Genomic DNA, 20,610 nt, shown 5'->3' on the forward strand with positions numbered 1-20,610 from the left:
TTAGTCGCATCGAGTCTATCGACATATCTACACCTTACTAAATCGAGGCTGCACCTCCGAACTACTACGCATCTACGAACAGCGATTACAATAGGTACTACGTGTCACTAAACGTTAAGATTAACAACATCAACAGCAACAACACATAATATTTCAACGCGAATATAATATCTGGTATCCTTATTGTGTATATATATATAATTCATATTTANTATAGAGTGAGGGGAGTTTCGAATGACGCGAGGAGGGTGGAGGGTAAACTCGACGACCTCTCGAAGAAGTCGAAATGATATCTCGAATTTCGACAAATCATAATTATTAATTTATACAAATTCGAGATACCATTGATGCCTTCCTCCGGAAAGATTTAACCTTCCTTCGATTCGATTTTTTTGCTCCGATTTTTCTAACCCATCTCGAGGCTTCTTTGCAAAATGCAAAAATTTACAAATGGCGAATGACAACACGTGTGCATCGCGGATCACGAAATGCTGCGAGGTTTACTGTACAGAGATTTGTCGAGATATATATGAAGGAGAAAAAAAGAAAAGTATCGTAAAAATGACGGAAGATTAGATCGTAATAGTTAAATTTGTTTATAAGTAAAATGTGCACAATTTAAAGTCCACTTAACTCCGGAAATCATCCAGGAATACCCCATTATTTATCTGAACATCTTAATAATTAAAAGAATTTTAAATAATTGCTCAAGTTAAACATTCTAATTAGGAAAATTCGAAGACAGTCAGAATTCACGAAATTCATCCTATTTACAATTTCGTTAAAATTCCCAAAATTCTAATAAACGGGAACAGTTTTACAGTAAAAATGTCGAAGTATATCTTTAATAATATAACAATTTATCAAAAAAGAAAAAAAAAATCTATGAAATCGCCTTTACCCAGAAGTAATAAATATTGTCAATAATTTTAAATAATCTCATTAATACGCCTCGGCAAAAAGCTGTCATAAATTATTCCTTTAAATAACAAGTACTTAAACTTGTTTAACATACACGTTAGATGTATTAAACCTTGTTTTAAGCAAAATGAAAATTTGTACAATTAAAAATTGTCCTAATCAACAATTAAATATTCAATGGAAGACATCACCTCGACCCGAGCTTAGAGCATAAAAAACGAACATGTGCGACTTAAAAAAAGACTAGTGTGTGCGACACGCTGTGCGTGCTTCTTAAATTATCATTACACAATGTATAACTAGATAATCAATAACATTAACATTACCAAGGGTAATTAGCGATGCACGCGCGTTTCAATTAACGCGCACGTAAAGTCCAAGTGATCCAGCGTGCAACCTGCGCTTTTCCTTGTTTATTGTTTTTCTGAACAAAATGACTTCCCATTGCATTATACAAACTCCTATCTCCATTAAAAAAGGCGAAAGGAAAATCCGCCAAAAATAAATCATCACCCGAGAGAAGCAATTCCTAGCGAATTGAAAAATCAAAAATTAGAAAATTCCTTGAAAGATCTCAAACAAGAAGTACAGATAAATAATAATTATTTTGCACTCTGACGATGTAATATTATAAATGGTAACTAATTATTAATCTTAAGACCTCGACTGGTGCACTCAATTGTAAAAACTTGCATGTCAAAGCACACTTAAAAAACAAAGAAAAGAAAAAAGGAACAAATTTCGTTCGCTTCCGACCCTCTTCTAGGAATGTTGCTTTTAATGGGAAAAGCCACTCAATGAATTATTTTAGAATTTAGTCGAAAAATTGTGATTTTAATTATACGAGATGCAAGGTGGACGGACACCTTTCGTTTAATTTCGTTTATTTACGTTTAATTTCCACGATAAATGCAAAATTCCGGGAAGTCCAGGGCCATAATGTCCGAAAAGAAGTCTGGAAATTCGGTAGAATTTCGCGCCAAGGTATTAAGTTGATGCATAAGTAATGGCCTTTCTAACGCGTAACGTAAGGTGTAAAAAACGGCATTACTTATGCATCCTAATACTAACTGCATATGGAAGTACTCGCGTTCCTCCACCCGGCCCGCCGTCTTCTTTCCCACTTCAGTGTTCAGTACGGATACTTAAAAATGCAACTCTCCCTTAAGTTTAACACCTACTTACACCAGAGACAGTTAAATCGGCTTTAAGCTCCACTTCTCGATCACCTTTCCCCGTAAAATCGCGAGTCCGACAAACCGCGCGAAAGCTCCCATTCCCAAAAGCTTCCGGTCGATTCGGCAGCTGACACACACGATATTTAAAAGGAAAAAAAAAAGAAAAAAACAAAAAAGGAAGAAATGTCGCTAATTCCTCCGGGATTTTCTCGCACAAATTTTCAAGGGATAAAAAAAAGAACCCTTGGCAGGCGCGTTTTCGCGAAGGAACTTTTCAATTCGATCTCCACTCTGGAATAACGCTGATGGGGAGTACGGGCAGTTTTCTTCGGGTCATTTTTTTTTTTTTTTTTCGTCACCTTGGAAAAAATATTATACCAATATGTAAACATTTTTTAGGAACGTAAACTGTCCGACAACGCAGGAATAAAATGCTCCCCTTGTATGTTCTATTGAAATAATTTCAATTTACGTACGTGGGAAAAAAATATATACATATATTATTAAAACAGAAACTGCGAAGTACAACTGCAGATTTCTCCTAGTATTTTTTTTTCAATTGAAAAAAATTGATCTCCTGACCTCGACATATCTACAAATTAAGATTAACGATCACATATAACTTAAGGTAGGACAACAGTGAGACTGCTTGGCCAATTCTTTGGTCTTGGGTCCTTAAAAGCGTATTTAAAACACCTGCCACAAATTTATATAATAAATCACCTGTTGAAAACATCGATTAACATGGATTAAAAGATGATATTAATAAGATAACTCATTGAAAATGTACCGTGGCACTCATCTCGTGCATGCGACAAGTCACCTAACAATATTTAACGACCATTGCTCCAGAAGATCCTTCATTTTCCCCGTTTCCCAAAATTTAACTTAATTTGGTAGTCGCAAAATACTGATTTAACCACCGCTATTGTACACGAGAATACACCCTCCGCGTTAATATCTTTAATCACATTTTATATGTATAATATTAAAGTTATCACATTACGTATACAGCATAATGGCAAGAACTGATTATTAAAAATGAGAAATAATCTAAACAATAATTTGTTCAACTTCTCCTTTAATTCCTGTTCACCTAAAGAACAATCTCTCCTCGCCACTTCTCGTGGAAAAGAAATGCAAGATAAATTTAACATTCACCATTGCATTCTAAATTATTTGCTAAATATGAAACTGCTTATATTTTCGTTTACTCTATTAACAACAGAACCTCCCTCCTCATCATTATTGGTATACTTGTAACTAAGTTTTTCCTTGCGCTAATCAGAACAGTTTAATCGTCCCCGATTATTAAGAGAATATTTCTTCCAGGTGCAAGAAGGGTACTAAATCACGAATCAAATTCCTCGAGCTCTGGATCATTGATCGAGCTTTCGGATGCGTGGAAATATGGATCTTGATCTGCCCTTTCGGCTGTAAATGACGAATTTTATTGCAGTGGAATATACGGTTGTAATCAGTCGCAATCTATCGTGTTTCGTACCTTTGTGGCAATGTTAATGACACCTACCGGAATTCTACTAAATGCCATTCCCGGGGGATCTATTCGTAAATTCCCACGCAGCACAAAATCCTACAGTACTTCAATACCTTCAAAACATTGCAGCACATCTGCAAAAGTGCTACAAAATTGCTGAAGAACATGTCGTGCCAATGTAAGGTTCAAAAGATTTTGCAGCACGTCTGCAAAAGGTTGCAAATTTGCTGAAGAACGTGTCGTACCAATTTACGGTTCAAAGCGTTTCAGCACACGTGCAAAAATGTTTGCAAAATTGCTGAAAAACATGTCGTGCCAATTTACGGTATTGCAATGATTCTCCAAAATTGGACAATTTCTACAGAAAAAAAAATATATATATATAATTATATCTCCAAGTCCTTTGACCTTTCCGAAGCCTCTGCATAACGTTGTACAAAATTTTATACACCAACTTTCCATGCGCGATATTTCATTTCTCTCTCCAAAAATTAGTGATTATAATAAGAGTTTATTTAGAAAAATTCACACACTTTTCTTTACCGTGCAGAATTTACTGGACAAGTGCACCCTGGCCATAATCGCCCAAAGGATCTTCGGATTAAAAAAAAAAAAACATTGCAAAACCGCACAATTGAGAAATTCTGTGCTGCGCGAAGGGGACATGTACCTCTACAGGAGTCTCTAGATTAATCTCTACACGATTTCGCAACCGGCCATCGATGATACCTCGTTTCGCGATTTCGTTTTTAAATCATTCGTATTCGTTCTCATCTCGCTTTTCCGGAAACCGCGGTGCACTCTCCCCCCCGCCACCCCCGACATTTATTCGCGATCCTACGATTGCTTTGAGATCCATTAATATCACAACTCGTCCCGCTATATGTATACATTACTCGTCGTTGGACGAACGGAAGATAAAAGAGAAGGAAATTTCCGACCTCCATCAGAGTCGGCCGATGGCACTTCCCTGAAGGCTTGAAGAGAAAAAGAAAAGAAGAAACAAAAAGACCGAACGGAGGAAAAATGATAATGGGCGGACCGCGCACGGAGAAAGAAAAAAAAAACGGAAAGAAACCGAGCTGGACGTTTTAAGATACGACCAGATGGCCGCGATGCCATTATCATTTGACTAAATTGTTTAAACAATGGCTCACTGAAGTCGCAACTCGAGTCCTGAGTCGGCCAGTCCTCGTGTAGAAATCGAAACCGCCTTCGAGCAAAGAGGCTGGTCCCCGCCGATCTCTCTGTAATCGTTGTAAACAATAATAAATAATAATGCAACCGCTTACGAGAGGACTTTACAATACATAAACGTTTACCCTATATAGACATTCGTTATAAGTAATAAGATTCCCTTCTTAGGTACATGTATATATGTATATATCGTACGTTTAGAAACAACAAGGAAAATGTTACCGTTTACGTGTTCTGTGTAACATTTTTGATTGTCTTCCTCAAAGAGGTCGTCCGATCGGGTCCATCCCGGGCCCAGTCGATATTCATCTCTCTTTTTTATTTTCCACGATTTTTCTGGGGCAGCCTTCGGGAACTCCTGGACCCCCGAGATACCATCCCGATCGACCTTACGGCGCGTTTTCCGCGTACATTATTGCCTAGACTGGAGAAAAATCCCGCGGAAAGTGTCCACCAGGTCGACCGGGGACCCCTTCCCCGATACGTCTTATAGAAAATATATTTACACAGTTTCTCCCCTAGCTCGTGAAGGTCTTATCCGGACCGTTCGACCGCGGTGGGAGTCCTCGTCACCTCGTCTGCGTCTTCAAGGACACCCTGAAGACCAAGGACGAGCAAATGGCGGCGCCCGGAGTTCCCGCTCAAGGCGACCCTGGAAGAAATGTCTTTAATATGCGGATTACTTTCAGTCAAAAATATATGAAATCGCATTGTAACGCGCTTCCGCGAACCCCCCATCGTCCCTTCGAAAATGCGTTTGACCTAGGCCAAAGAGATTCCTCCACGGGTGGATGTTTCTATTGGTTTGATGCATAAGTAATGGCGTTTATCTTACGTTACGTTACGTGTAAAGAAAGCGCCATTACTTATGCATCAACCTAATACGTCGCGCACCCCCCAAATGGTCGGGATGATCGGAGACTATTGACATCGCCGGCGAGGCGAGCTCGCCAGGGCAGACCCGTTAACGAAATCAATCAGTTAGTCTGCCGAGTGAATAACGTCTTATGTATATAACAACAAGGTGAATACGAGTATCCTCTTGAAAAAGGTTACACTTATTTAGAATGACCCTCCGAATATAGGTGCGCGTACCCTCCTCGCAGTGACTCGCGGGGCGCCGATCCACCTCTTCAGGGTGGATACCACATCGCGCCCGTCTAATACTGTGCGAGGGGAGTAAAACCTAAGGTTACGCATCTTGTGTCCACGAATAGAATAGTTCAATGGATCGGAGACGCATCAACTAGTCCGCGATTAGGACCGCGTTCGCTCCAAAGCGCGACAAGTGCTTCGTCGATGATAATACGTGCTTTCATACGTATATACAGGTCATGAATTACGTCTTAGTGACCGTATAGGTGGTCATGTACGTGGTGACTCCTCTTGCTCAAGTCGCAACGAAGGTTGTGACTTGTTCCGCCTTCGTCTTATGTACATGTGAGGGTCCAGGACCTTTGGGGAAGTCACTCCCGGCGATTCTGGACTCGCATGAAGATATACCTCGGTCTGTACTTCGACGATCTTGCCGCACACAGGTCGCAGGGTGTGTCCTCGCCGAAGAAGCCTCCCTAGGAGGGTTACTCTTACCTCCATCTTCGCGATAACTTGTCAAACTTGAAAGCTGCCTGATCTCGCACGCCCACGTTAATCGGGTGGACGTAGAATCGACGTGGAACGAGCGAGTCTTCACTCGATCGGATGCGGTGGCGGATCGTCGAAGATGGGCTTGGGCGCTCTGCGATCACTGCCGAACGCAAATGACAACGACCACGGGAAGAAGGACCTCCTGCGATGTTAGTAAGTGTTGCCGCTCAGTGACTCGGGAATGCTGGTTCCCCCTGACGGGGACAGAGGGAATTCCCCGCTCTCGAACTTGCTGTACCGGCTGCTGTACTCCGCTTGCAGTGACAGCTTCACCTGTTCGGTAACGATCGCTATTAAAAACGGCTACAATTCTTAAAGAGATATTCTCATGTTTTGGGAATCCAACGAAACGTTCAAACAAAATTAGAACATACTGAGATATGTTTAAGAACACAAACCTTGGTCCTTTCCTCCTCTAGCCTGTGCCTGACCTCCTCGTGTTGCCTCTCCAGCTCCGCTCGCTTCTTCTCGTAAATCTTAGTCAGTCTCGTGCATTCGTTAACGCCTTTCTCGACGGTCGATTTGGCCACTTCGCGTTTCATCCGGTCTAGCTCCGCCTTGTCCTTGTGCACTTTGGCTAATTGTTTTACCTGAAGATTACAAAATAATTTACCCGATAATTTCCTCCTTCATTAAATCCAGTATCGAGCACGCTCAGTATCATCAGACGTTCTCGACAAAGCTCAACATGCTCGGCGTCTAAATATACTTCTTGCAATCGCGATTGATAGCGTCAAGCATGTGTCTTGTCAAGCACTCTGATATGCAGCATATTCAACAATGCCTAGGAACAAAGCCATTGTGTAAATATTATAAACGCTATAAAATACAGGTCCTTCTCCTAAGTACTCTTGATACTGTACTCAAAGTACCCTCGAGCATTCGTTCACCGCTCAGTTCCGAGAGTTCTAGTTGGCTGACGTGAAAAAGGTTAAATAACAAAAACTACCGATGAAAGAAACTCTTCAAGTAGCGACGCACCTCTCCGTGCCTGACTGCCTGTAGTTTGCGCATGACGTCTGCCGTTTCTCTCTCCAGGAGGACCCTCAGGGTCTTCAGCTGATTCGACTGAGACGCCTTCATCACCTTCTCGACGGTCGTGAAGACACTCTCGTGGTACTTCTCCAGGAGCTCGCGTTCCTGCAGGACGTGCTCCTTGCAGACCGCCAGCAACCTCTCGCTCTGACTCCTAGGTAGACCCTTGGGGGCTCCTTCGGCGCCCTCGCGATTCTCCGTCTCCGTGCACTCTGTCGTCTCCACCAGAGCGATACTACTTAGGCCGGCCTCGCTCGAGAAACTGCGCGAAAAACTGTCAGATCGATTCGGTGTACTCGAGCGTTCTCTCACCGGCAAGTCATCACTTACATGTTTTTGTTAGATAGCCTTTTCACCAGCTTATTGCCCATGTAGAACTTGGTCTTGTGCTTCTCCCCGTCGAGGGAACCCTTCTGGGACTGCACTCGGATCTTTTCCTGACGACAGAAACGGTAATTGCATTAAGAATTGTTGGAACTATATTTAGGATTAACAACTCATACAGTCTTAAGGTGATATGAAAGTGCCGTCAAAGATGTCTCGTTTTTGAACCATTTCTTCAAACTGGGCGTACCAAATCGTTTAAAACTTGACAATGTGAATATGAAGGATACAAGGAAGGTCCTAACACCCATAAAATTTCAATTTTCTTTTTAATATGTTTATAGATATTTTCAAATGTCATATAAAATGAAATTTCACGAGTGTTAGGACCTTCCTTATAGCCTCCATGTTCACGTTATAATGTTTGAAACTAGTCGGTACGCCCTCTGTCGTAGAAAAGTTTCACGAACGACTGACCTTTCGGATGCCACTTTCACATCCCCTTAATCGAACTAAAAGCATATGTTAAACACCTTCTCCTGCTTCTTTCTAAGAGACTCCAACTTCTTCTCCAGCTCCATCTTCTTCTCTCTGACTAATTTGGTTTCCATGAGTTTTTCGAACGACTCGGCCACTATGTCGTTGTTCACTGAAACGATTTGGTATTTACGTTGTTATAAAATCGTATGACAAAACAGCAGGAAATTCTCATTTCAAACTGAACCGTACTCACTGTAGTTCACATTCACCGGGCTCTTGTTCGCAGAGCTGTCTAATAGCTGAACCGAGGAGCCAGTTATTCCATCTTCTCCTTCCGGGGTCTCGGAGATATTAATTTCAGCCACGGATGGTCTTCCATGAGGACTTCCCACAGTAGGTATCAATCCTGGTAATTCTCCGGATGATTGCATTCGTTTGGTTTTAACGGTCTCATCCTGCAGCAAAAATATCCTCTCTTAAACTCGATCTCAAGCATGCACACGAAGGTACAACTGACGTCACGGAGCAACTTACAATGGGCTTGAAGGAGCTCGGTCCAACGCTAACCTTTTCCTTGTCTCTATCCTTATCTTTATCTTTATCCTTATCCTTATCTTTATCCTTATCCTTATCCTTATCTTTATCCTTATCCTTATCCTTATCCTTATCCTTATCCTTATCCTTATCTTTCTCTTTATCTTTATCCTTGTCCTTATCCTAAAATGTGTTAGTAGAGACTTTAGAATGTTAATAGGAGAACACCAACAGCGTAAGGGATGGGATTAAGGTCGCACGTTAAAAGACACGGACAAAATTCAACAGGCAGATAAAAAATTCCGAATTTCCCGTTCATCAGCGCATCGCACCGCAATGAATCCTCGCAGGCATTATACGCTGGCAAAAGGGAACTCGGGAATTCTGAACCATCCTGCATACTCACATCGTTCTCGCCTTCGCTTGGCTCGTCCAAATCGTCAGTCAAAACTGCCAATTGTTCGGCCCTCCTTTCCAATTCGCTTTGGTATTTAATAGGATTTGCCAATGCCTCGGCGAGCTCGCTAAGGCCATCGGGCACGTAGTCCTTGACGATGACGTGTAAGAAAAGACTTGCCAATGGCAGAGGCTGGCCGCATTCAGTTCTCAGAGCTACGTGCCTATATCCAGGACACAGACCAACTACTGGCAAGACTCGATGACCGATCAAACGTCCAGATTCCTCGTATGCAGCTATGCGAATAGATGCTAATTCTGGTAGCACGACCTACGCAAATTCAAGACTCGATGCAGCATCGATAAATTTAAGATGAAGTTAAACGCCCGTTGGATATTCAGAAGTTGACAAAACTCCAATTCGATTTCAAGCGGAATAGATTTGAAGAGTCCAATTAGTTCCTATTGGTATCTCAAAGGTCTATAACGCCGATGGATAAAATGGAAAACAAGAGCTCTCGTTACCTTCTTGAAGACGAACGGATCCTCGTCGTAGACAGGGTTAATTCCATTGTTCGGCACGATCTTTGTCCGAAACTTCTTCCTCACTGTGTCGGCTGGCAATCCGTACATATCCACTTCGACGTAAGTGCCCACACGTTTATCCGTCAGGAATTGAGCAGATATAACGTGAATATGAACTGTTCCGGCAATGATGCCATCAACGGTGGATTCCGCGAACGGATCCAGACGGCGATCTTTGCGCCTCATGAATTCCGGCTTTAATATGTAACCGCAGCGCTTGTTGTATTCGAAGATGCCCACGTTTAATTGCATCGCTAGATCTGCAATTATTATTGGAAAATCGTTAATAACGATATTTTAATTAATTAACTACGACTTATTCATATAGAAGAAGCGAATGATGTGTTTTTGAGTAGTGAAAGCCATACCGAAAACGGAATAAAAAATCTTACCAAGGGTCTGATAATTCAAGGCGACGAGTTGGCAGCCAGCATTCCAAAATACCTGAGGCATGAAATTGCTCGAATCAAATCGCGTGCCCGCAGGATACACTCTTGACAACTGATGCTTGTTGTAGTTAACGAACTCCAGCGGTCGCTCCTTCAACAACGTCGTCGCCTGTTTCTCATCGAACGAAGACATTTCGTACATACGATTTTTCTCTGGGGAACGAAATTGAGCAATCAGCGTGATAACACGGGTCAGTTAATTGACGTAAATCGAAAATGTCGGGCAACTATGTAAATAACGGAAGCTTCGGGGAAACGAAAAACGAGCATTAGATGCCAAGTTTTCCCCCGACTGTCCGAAGTATTGAACTTCTCCAGTGTTGGGAAACTTTCATGTCATAACGTTACTTACTTTCAGCGGACTCGAAGCTATTAAAGTGCACTGGTTGTACGTAATTTACGAGAGCTGAAATTTCAGCTCCCGCTTCGGTTTCTTTAGCGGTGGAAGCTGCCTTATCAGGTGCCGGCACTTTATCACCCATTCGTAGTTTCATGTCTTCCACGTTCGATTCATCCTCCTCTGTACTGGACTCATTGTCGTCATCTATGGAAGCATGATTATTGACTTAACATGAAGGACTTGAACACCGGAGAGATATCACATACAGAAAACAATAGGTAACTAGAATAGCATCTATAAACTCATCCTATATATCACAGTACCAACCTTCGTCTTCCTGAGTACTATCTCTGCTACCCTGTCGTTGTTGAAGCATAGGAGCATGCGAAACCTCGTCGTTTCCGATTTGCGTCTCTTCGATGTTATCGGTACCGTGTCCATCGACTTCATTTTGTGGAATGATATCTGGTGGTGGTCCATTCTCACCTAGGGATGCAAAGCGACTAGATTCGCAACAATCAATACCTTACATTACCATGACGTAACTACGTATTTTATGAATAATGTTCTGCTATGAATCGATATCTTAGTCTTCAACTTGTTACTGTTCATACGGACATGATAATGATCAATAATCGCCAATAACGTTCTACACTGAAACATCATTTCCATGTATAAATGCTGCCATATCAAGAAAAAGAATTGCAAATACAATATTCACCGTGGAAATTATGCAGATTTTGTAAGTACGAACACAATTAAGGTATTTTTACATCTCTATCCTCACCCTCGGCTCCTTGATTGACCACGCCATTGTCTTCCGTCACCTGGGCACCGTCTCCAGCGTCCTGAATAGATGCCTGCTGCTTCTTGTGGTGTTTCTTATTATGATGGTGATGGTGTTTCTTCTTGTTCTTGATAATGATCTTGCGTTTCAGGAACGAGGGCGGCGGTAGCTCTTGGCCCGGCTCCAGCTGAGCAATGAAAGTAATTGTCTACTGGTCGAAAGATAGACGAAAGGGCCGAGATTCGTAAACCGATCCCGGTCTTACCGAAGCCCATTACCTTGTGAGACTCGAGGGGGGCGTCTAATAGCATCTCACCGAAATACTCTCTACAATACTGAGCGATCTTAGCTTGCTGCCTTGGGTTGCAGTGGTTTTCGAAACTGAGGATCACTGGGAATTCCGAGGTTTTGAAGGCACTCTCAGCTATCGCCTCTATCACATCTCGAGCACAGATTTCAGGCACAAACGTATATCTAGCGGATTACAGTACAGAATGATTAGTCTAATCTAGCGGAATACTTTACGCTCTAACGGTACTTAGCATTACACTAATCGTACAAATTAACCGATGGCTCCATGAAACGATAAACTTACCTTCTATCGGCCGATTCCTAAGCTAAACTTGTATAAGGAATTAACGTGATCGAGAGACACTCTCATCAGCGGGGCATAATGTAATTGCTATCGCTAATAGTGTCGCATTAAACGCGGAATGAGCGTACTAACGGGATTACAAATTGCGGGTGAGCGAATTTAAGCTAGTGCTTTAACATATACTACGTCACCACCCGACGATCAACTATCGAGCTAGACATTAAAGTTCACAGCGATTCCAGGCAAACGAGATCCTTGCGCGGAATTTTAGCCGGAAACAAAAGTACTCATCGTTCCTTATGGAGCCATCGAGAGACACTTGGTTATTGCCAATTATCATTACCCGTGTACTATAACGGGCTCGTCGAATTTCCCGTTCCAAAAATCCAGCTCGACGCATCGGCAACCGGCGAGTAAACACTGACGATAAATCTCTACGGAGCTCTTGCCGGTTAGTTGGTGTCCTAAAAAATGAACCATGCACATTTATCGTCGTAAATTCACATGCATGATCTAGAATGCCTCGATCTAAATAGAATGACCGGACATTCCGTCTTTAAATTCCAGACTTTCTTCCGAATCAGGGTATTCACTCAGGGAATCATGGATTTTAACGCTTGAAATTATATGAAATTCAGCTGGAAATCGTTGAGAATCACTATCACAATTTTAAGGCCGAACGCCGCTTGTTACCGAATCGCATTGTTGTTTAGCATATGAAATCAAAAACAATCGGCTCGAAGGAAATCGTTTTCCCTGACTTCCGAGTGAATAGCCCCTCGCTTTTTCCCTTAAAATTAGTTGATTACCTGTTAAATACGTGTTATGACTAGAATTGATGAAATAATGGGCAAGAGGCTGATCCATATCGTCGGACAATTCGAATTTCGAGACGGCCACGATTGGATTGTCTTCGCTCATCAGATACCTCAAAAATCCGTCGAAGCTCAACTGGCCTTTGCTGACATTGTACTTGTTAGGTTCGTACTGGTTAATGAGGTCCTTTGCTCTGACTGCGTTCGCGTATGGATACAATATTTCATTGAGCCGAGGATCCCTCTGGGTCATGTTCAGAAACTCGACCAGTTGGTTCACGGACATCAGCCTTCGCTTGGTATTGCCGACGATCTCTTCGAACACCTTCTCGACCTCCGATCGCTGGGTCAAGGATTTGTAGAAGTTGAAAAAATCCTCGAACTCGAACTTCTGCAAGGCAACGCTATCACTCTGAAAGCAGAACAAACTCCTGTAGACGATTCCGCCGAAACCGCTGCGTAACCTCCCGAGGGTGTAAAAAGCTTTCTTCGTGCACACGTTTTATGAGCTGCAGAATTTCCCAGAGCGTAACTATTTTAAGAAAACCATTCCTCTCTACCTAAACTGGCTTATAATAGTAACCGTTCCTCGTACGCGATTGAAATGTTTAATCCAACCTCTTTCCGTTGAATCTCACTGTAATATCTGTTCTGCCAGACAACGAGTACTCTTTATCGTGCAAGCCGAAATTATTTCACGTGCGCTTAGAGGACTCAACGAAGGAAATTACACGTAACGGAAAGAGTACGAGGACCCTCATAAAAACCTCGTTTAGTTACAAAAGCCCCCACGAGAGAAAAAAAAAACAAAAAAAAATCAACAAATAAGGAAGAGGAAAATAACAAAGGAAAATCGATACGGCCTTTATACGAGGCAGTAATCCCAATTGCGGTGTGCATACGTGAAATGAACAGAGTAATTGAGCAATGGAATCAAGAGGGTATTAAAGCCTTTGTGAGGTACAACGTCTCCAACCGCAGCTAATAGAAATGTGTAATGTAATTAATAGAACAGGATGCAAGCGATGTTACGAAGCTCGCCAAAAGTTTCATTCGTAGAGAGTATCGGATAACTATTTACAAAGCCATTAGGGAATGCTTTAGAAAATACATTAAGTGCCGCGACGAATTTAGTATTCTGCCAAGGCCTCGTTCAAACAATAACGGCGGAAAAAAGCTTTACTACTCCGACTCGAGATTTAACTCTTGGTCCGCTGCCAAGTCAAAAGTTAGGGCAACATAGAATTCTCACATTATGCTAGGAAACCAACGACGGTGGTTCCTGCAAACGACTTCTTGGAGGAACGAAACGACGAAACTCACCTTACCAGACGGTAGGCTTGAAATATCGAGTGCTTTCTCAACGCGCTTGCGATCTTCCTTATTTTGCGCGAACATCTTTATTATACTGCAAAAAGAAACAACGTTTACTTAATAACGTCCTCCCCCTAGCTAACGCTGTAAACAAAAATCTTGATACAAAGTTAATCAAGGACTGTATACCGTACTTTTCTGGAGTAGCGGAACTTTGACGCAACTAATATTAATAAGCTTTACATTAAATCATTTTCAAACAACTTAAATCGATTAATCGAAGTAACATTAAATAACAAATGACTATGAAGTTGTAAAAGTGTTCAAAAAATGGCAAAAGAATTTTTAACTTCACGTAAATTATGTACACGGAGATGAACAGAGAAAAAGGAAAAAACAATAAGAATGCCCAATGCCGCACTCGCTTTAATTAATCTTTTTTTTTTTCTTTTTTTCATGTGAGATAATGATTTTTACCGGCAATAAATCTTTGATGAACGTAATTTCAATTGAGTTTATGAAACTAAGCGGGAAATAATTAAAGAATGCACAAAACCGGAAGAATTAAAAACAAAGCGCGGATTAAACTTGGATGTAATAAATTTTTCTCCAATCTTACAAAATCAATTAACGATCTTCCTATCCATCTCTGATCAGCATTGCAACGAACTTTATAATAACTAGAATGGCATCGGAGTAGTATTTATTACATAGTGATTATTTCGGAAAAATCACAGTAGGCCATTAAGACGAGCTGTTATTCCCAGGCAGATTTTCGTTAATTAATTCGCCGAACATCAACAAAATGATGTTGTGTTAGGAAAACATGCGAGGCTAATTCCGCAGGCAGTATTTGCAATGTATCATTATTCGCGAAAGTTAAGGTATAATTAAAACAAAATAATCTCCATTTTGCAGAAGTCTGAAAAAACTTGAGAGAATAATTGCAGAGGTTGCAAGCGATTTCTTTTAGTCATTACCTTCCTTGTCGCGCTAGATCATTCTTCGGCAATGATCATTCCCAACGAGAATATTTTTATATAGGTGAGACTAAAATTACGAGCAAAAGATAACGAGAGATAAATAGACACGTGCCCAAGTAACGAAAGCGAAAGCTCTTCCTTTGTTTGCATTAAATATCCATACAAATGAAAAGAACTCGGATAGGGTTCCGAGCGAAATACATTTGTGCGCAAAACTCGAGGTATCGCGAGATGAGGATTAAAGTATAATGAAATAAAAGTGTTCTCCATTTTCAAGAAGACGGAAAAGACGATGAGAAAATAATTGCAGAGGCTGCGAGGGATTTCTTTTAGCCATTCATCATTTAGATAATTCTTCGGCAATTTCCGTTGCCAACGAGGATGTCTTTACATAGGTAAGACTAAATGACGAGCACAAGAGAACCCGAGATGAATAGACAGGTGCCCGACTAATAAAGGCCAAAGCTGCTCCCTTGTCACGTGTCTCATCAGCGTCTCTCGAACGAGCCGACTTTACTCACTTCTTGACGGCTATTTTCCCAGACTTGTCAGCCGTGAGCGTGAGTTTGGTGTGGGCCTTTTGTAAGAACATAATCGTGCTGGTGTTTAGTTGCGTCAGGTTGTACGCCAGTTGAAGAAGCTGATCCGTCCAATGTCTCGCGATCTCGGCCCTGCTCGTGCAGAAGTTGATGAACGTCATGTTGACGAAGTCGGACCCATAGCAGATCGTCACCGTTTTCTCTTCCAGGGATTCTTCTTGGGATCCCATCGTGACGCATGATCTCAGCTTGGGGTCCTGCCGAGTTTCAATTAATTTATATTCACAAGTCCAACAACGATCCCTCGGTCTAGAGAGGGCCTAGAGATACTTCCTCTTCATATTTACAGATTCTCATTCATGTATATATACACGACGCGTTCTATTGTCACGATGCAGGGACTATTACAGACTTGTACAGAGTACCCGACCCCATTTATAAGACTCGACGATATTCCAAGACTGTTCAATCTAATTTTTTATTATCCCCTTTTTACGTCAAAAGTCCATGAAATTCCAACATCTAGAAAAAAGGTGATATGAAAGGGTCATTCTATATATATGTATAAAACGTCAAAATATTTATAAAACTTTTCTCCAAATTGAATACACCCAATCGTTGAAAACTTCAGCATGTGATCATGGAGGCTCTAAAGAAGAACAAGGTGCTCCTGAAATTTCCTTTTTAATACAAATTTTTTTATTTATCCCAGATTTGACCCAAGATTACAAATTACTTTTTTTTTTAATGAAATTTCACGAGCACCACGTTCTTCCTTACAGCTTTCATCATCACGTGGTGAAGTTTCAAATGATTCGGGACACCCAGTTTGGAGAGAAGTTTTATAAATATTTTTACGTTATATATAGAATGACCCTTCCATATCGCGTTAATAATTCAATGATGCAAAACAAGAACGTATATAGCGAGTCCAGAGAATCTTCCGCGATCGATGACCAACAATTTATATTTGTATCATTCAGACTCGGATCATTTGAATTATTATTTTAATTTACCGGTCCACTTTTAACGGTATGGTCTTCAAGGGAATTAACAACTAACTTTTTGCTATAAAAAGTTAACCGACGAAACTAGATTCTCACTATTCTTCGAGGTCAGTGCACGGGATTAGCGATCGGATATATTGCACAATATAGTATGGGGTTAAATCAATTAAACATAATCGCGTTACGTTGATAACAAAATAGCATTATGGCTGCTCTGGCTGGTAAATGTCAGAGCCGTCGCCATGGCGATCGATGAAAAAATTCAGCATACAGTGGAGCTGGCCGAGAAAGAACATTTCATAAAAGGATTTCTCTCTTCTAACGAATTATCCATAATAAATCCGATTTGTTTGTCTGCGTGTTTTACTACAATAATTTAAGATAATCCCTCTGATCTCGTCCCCGTAAAACATGACCCAGCATAAAGGCTGTACAAACAATTGATATAAACCATTTTAAGCGGATGTGAAAGTCTCATCCGAAATATCAATCGTTCATGAAGCTTTTCTACGAACTAGGTGTACCGAATCGTTTCAAACATCACAACGTGAACATGGAGGCTATGAGGTCCTAACACCCATAAGATTTTATTTTCTATAAAAACTTTTAAAAATATCTGCAAATTTAAAAAAAAAATTGAAATTTCATGGGTGTCAAAACCTTCCTTATAGTCTCCATATTAACATTGTCAAGTTTGAAACGATTCGGTGCACCCAGTTCAGAGAAAAGCTTCACCGACGAGACCTCTTAGACGCCACTTTCCTGTCACCTTAATACAAATTTAACATAAATTATTCCTCTGACCCAGCGGAGAAAAATAAAATACGCTAAACCCGGCGTACTCTTTAGAAGTAATAATAAATACAACGAACAATGGGGAACATTGAAAGGCAAAGTACATTATACAACGTCGAAGTTCCTATCCCGCGTCGGGAAAAACGGACATCGAGCGAACTACTCGGACACTTTGAATAGACATTCCGGTCCTAACTTCTAGCGACTATCATGGGAGTGGAAAATGGGAGTACATTGTGCCTGCGCGTCATTCATACGACATTGTAATTACAGATCCCAGGGAGGTAATGCCGTGGATCACTAAGAGAGCTCTCGGCGGTCTATTGATTTATGGGAAAGAATTTTTTATCTGTTGGTAAACGCTTCTCCTCCCATGTTCACCCTCGTTATTCCCCGCCATGAGCGTACTTCTCCGGGCGAGACTGCGGAAAAAAGATGTCTATGTATAGGGCTCAAAGTGGGTAATATTCTATTTATAATTTTGTCAATAATTATTATGTGGTGGTGCTTCTGTGCGTCATTAGCATCTACGCAAAGGCATGCTATAATTATAGAGATCCCAGATACCTTCGGACAATGCCCAAGATCGCATCAATTCAGCAAATATACCCTTTGCCGGTTAATAATGGTAGTCTTACCATCCTGTAATGTCTCGAGCTAGACACTCGCGCATGTCGCACTCAAAAAGACCCTTTTCCAAAAAAAGATAATACACAATACCATGAGAAGTGAATCTCCATTCGCGGGTGAAACGGTATGACCGAAGTTTAGAATTTAGAATTAAATGGGAAAACCTGTAGATTTGCCATTTGGTTCCTCTATTTGCGGGATTCACATGCGAGATTTTTTAATTCATATTCGACGTATGTAATGTAAGGTACCGTAATACATAGATTATTGATCGAATAATCAAGAGAACGGATTACGAAAAAGCATTCATAAAAAGGACAAAGCTACAAACCTCGGTCACACGAATGTTGAAAGAATTGTTAGGGAAGGAACAAACTTCCATTGGACGCGAACTTTGAAAATGAATGTAAGGAAAACAATACCTTGGGTACTTTGGCGTATTTTCCGGTTCGAGCGTCGCGAATTACGGCTATGTCGAGCATGTCCATTTCGTTGTTTTGATCCACCCAGTGTAGATAGAAGCCGAACTTGTCCACCCGCAGAGTTACCGGTGTTGCCACTCCGGAATCCTGAAAAGATTACAATTTTCATTTATCAATTTTAATAGCATCAAAATATTATACAATTTTATATCGAATTCAGAATCTACTGTGGAAGCAATAATGTTAAACATCGGTGTACCAAAAACCTGACAATAAAAACATAATTGAGACCTTTGTGGTACAATGTAAATCTAAATAATCATTTATTTTCTACGATCTCTTCAATGGCAACGCGAAGTCTTTCACTATTCAAACAGACGTGTAATATAATACATGCCAGAATGATAGATGCATCAGCGCTTGTTACGTTCCGTTCCGCTGATTTGAATCATTGTAACTCCACTGAAAACATGTAGCCCATAAAGATAATTACGAACTACGAGTCATCACTGCCAGCCTTATCTCAGAAAGAGACAAACTTCCATGGAGTAACGAGTTCCAAACGTTGAAAAGATACCACACAAAGTAACCCTGTTAATGCATGTAGTGGCAGAGTCTAAGGCTCGAATAACACTGCCGGTTCATGTAATGTACAATATGCAGGCCATTCAAACAACAATAAACCGAAGTAACTAACATTTACCCAGTGCAGAGTTAAAACCACTCGTGCTAACGTTAATAATTACATACAAGACCTCGAGCGTATAAACAGACGAGAGATACTTCTTTACGATTGCTCAACAAATCCCTGAGTAAATCGTTAAGTAAACCAACGACGGAAACGACGCGAAAATAATTCAAGACGTAGGCCTCACCTCATCCCACTTGACGAACTTCTGTCCTTCCTGCAGCTGCTTGGACACCTCGACGGGCTTGGTCTGCACGGCATTGGCCTTTGCACTCGCCATCTCTGGTTCCTCGGAGGTGCCAGACCAGGAGGAAGTATCGAAGAAAAGCCTTCCTTCGGTGGCAGCTACGACGAGCCGGTGGGCGAGCCAACCAGAGGTCCAGGAGAGAAGAATCGTGCTCTCCGGATGACCTAGTCGAAGCGCTGCGCAGCGCTACGAGCCGCCGCCAAGCTCCTTAAGACGACGCTGGCCCTCCTGTCATGAGCGGATGTCGAATGGAGGGTCGACTCCCTCGACGACGACGTTGACAAGACTGGGCAGGATTTACCTGATCGCTAGGACTCCCCTGCGAGATGTCGGCTCTCGACGTCTCCGACGTCCCGTAACGTCTTCTCCTCGAAGATGCCGCCGGGCCGTCAATGGACTGACGCGAGCCGACGAGCGGTGCGGAATGCTCGCGGTAGACGCCGACGACACATACCGGCTAGTCGAGCTGGTCCTTCGATGCGAGCCAACGGCCGGGAGAAGCAGGGTCCACCTCGTCACCAGATCCGACAGCTTTGCCGTGCAGAGCTGAGCGGAGCGCAGCAGACGGTACCAAGCCAGATGCAACCCGTCCTCGGCAGTCGAGCCGCTCCTCCCGCACTCCTCTCGTAACCTCCTCAACGGTGCACGATTCGTTGATGGTTGCGCCCTCTACTGCAGACATGGCGAAAAGTTGTGATCGGTCGATGACTAACCTCACTATCTTACCTTTAAATGGTATTCGACCCTCTACAGCTAAAAGTAAGAGTGCCCAGATTTTCCTAGAAGTCGCCACTTTTCCGCTAGATGTTGCCAAATCAGGGCTCTCATAAAATCAATTACAGGGATAAAAAATGAAGTCCATAAAATCGTCCTATAATAAAATCGCTAATGTCACGCCAAGTAATATATACATAATTGAATATATTTTTACTGGGTAAATTCTACGAGATTGATGTACTGCGAGATATTCTTGGCTTTTAGTAATTTCAGTAAGTTATCAGCTCTTTTATCAACATCTCTTTCTGGCTTTCCCAGTGGTTTCGATTGTGCTTTTGTGTTCCCTTTTAGCTTTAGGTGGACCAATTCAAAGAATCTAGCGACTTCCTGGTATTTTTTCAATGACTCTTTTTGTCGGTTATTTTGTGCCCCTTTCTAGGTTTAAGTAAATCACTTAACAGTATTCATTTTTTTTTGTTTCAAGTCA

General features: G+C 41.6%; 1 protein-coding gene across 2 annotated transcripts; it reads right to left on the reverse strand.

Annotated features, from left to right (window-relative positions):
• Positions 1 to 225: 225 nt before the first annotated feature.
• On the reverse strand, positions 226 to 19,958 carry LOC105694414 (1-phosphatidylinositol 4,5-bisphosphate phosphodiesterase classes I and II). Of its 2 annotated transcripts, none has more exons than XM_012415055.2 (19): positions 19,347 to 19,958; positions 18,472 to 18,618; positions 15,600 to 15,874; positions 14,105 to 14,189; positions 12,776 to 13,193; positions 12,310 to 12,430; positions 11,650 to 11,845; positions 11,372 to 11,558; positions 10,912 to 11,070; positions 10,597 to 10,788; positions 10,188 to 10,397; positions 9,736 to 10,055; positions 9,221 to 9,541; positions 8,534 to 8,735; positions 8,334 to 8,449; positions 7,807 to 7,913; positions 7,423 to 7,738; positions 6,840 to 7,031; positions 226 to 6,714 (listed from the first exon to the last, which is right to left on the reverse strand). In XM_012415055.2, exons 1-19 carry the CDS (start codon positions 19,437 to 19,439, stop codon positions 6,592 to 6,594), a joined length of 3,780 nt encoding a protein of 1,259 aa, XP_012270478.1. In that variant the 5' UTR covers positions 19,440 to 19,958; the 3' UTR covers positions 226 to 6,591. The 2 variants fall into 2 exon arrangements, with proteins under 2 accessions (XP_012270478.1, XP_012270477.1); XM_012415054.2 differs by having other exon boundaries at positions 7,423 to 7,750.
• Positions 19,959 to 20,610: the final 652 nt, after the last annotated feature.

This window comes from Orussus abietinus, unplaced genomic scaffold (assembly GCF_000612105.2).
Source record: "Orussus abietinus isolate OABI.00-Male unplaced genomic scaffold, Oabi_2.0 scaffold55, whole genome shotgun sequence".
Lineage (NCBI taxonomy): Eukaryota > Metazoa > Arthropoda > Insecta > Hymenoptera > Orussidae > Orussus > Orussus abietinus.

What these genes read in the sequence shown, in the direction of transcription:
- LOC105694414 (XM_012415054.2), bottom strand. Translation starts at nt 19,439, where the DNA reads ATGGCGAGTGCAAAGGCCAATGCCGTGCAGACCAAGCCCGTCGAGGTG. An exon ending in CTTGAATTATCAGACCCTTG is followed by an intron (nt 10,056 to 10,187) that starts GTAAGATTTTTT and finishes TAATAATTGCAG; the next exon opens with ATCTAGCGATGCAATTAAAC. An exon ending in CAAGCGAAGGCGAGAACGAT is followed by an intron (nt 8,736 to 9,220) that starts GTGAGTATGCAG and finishes TTTTTGCTGCAG; the next exon opens with GATGAGACCGTTAAAACCAA.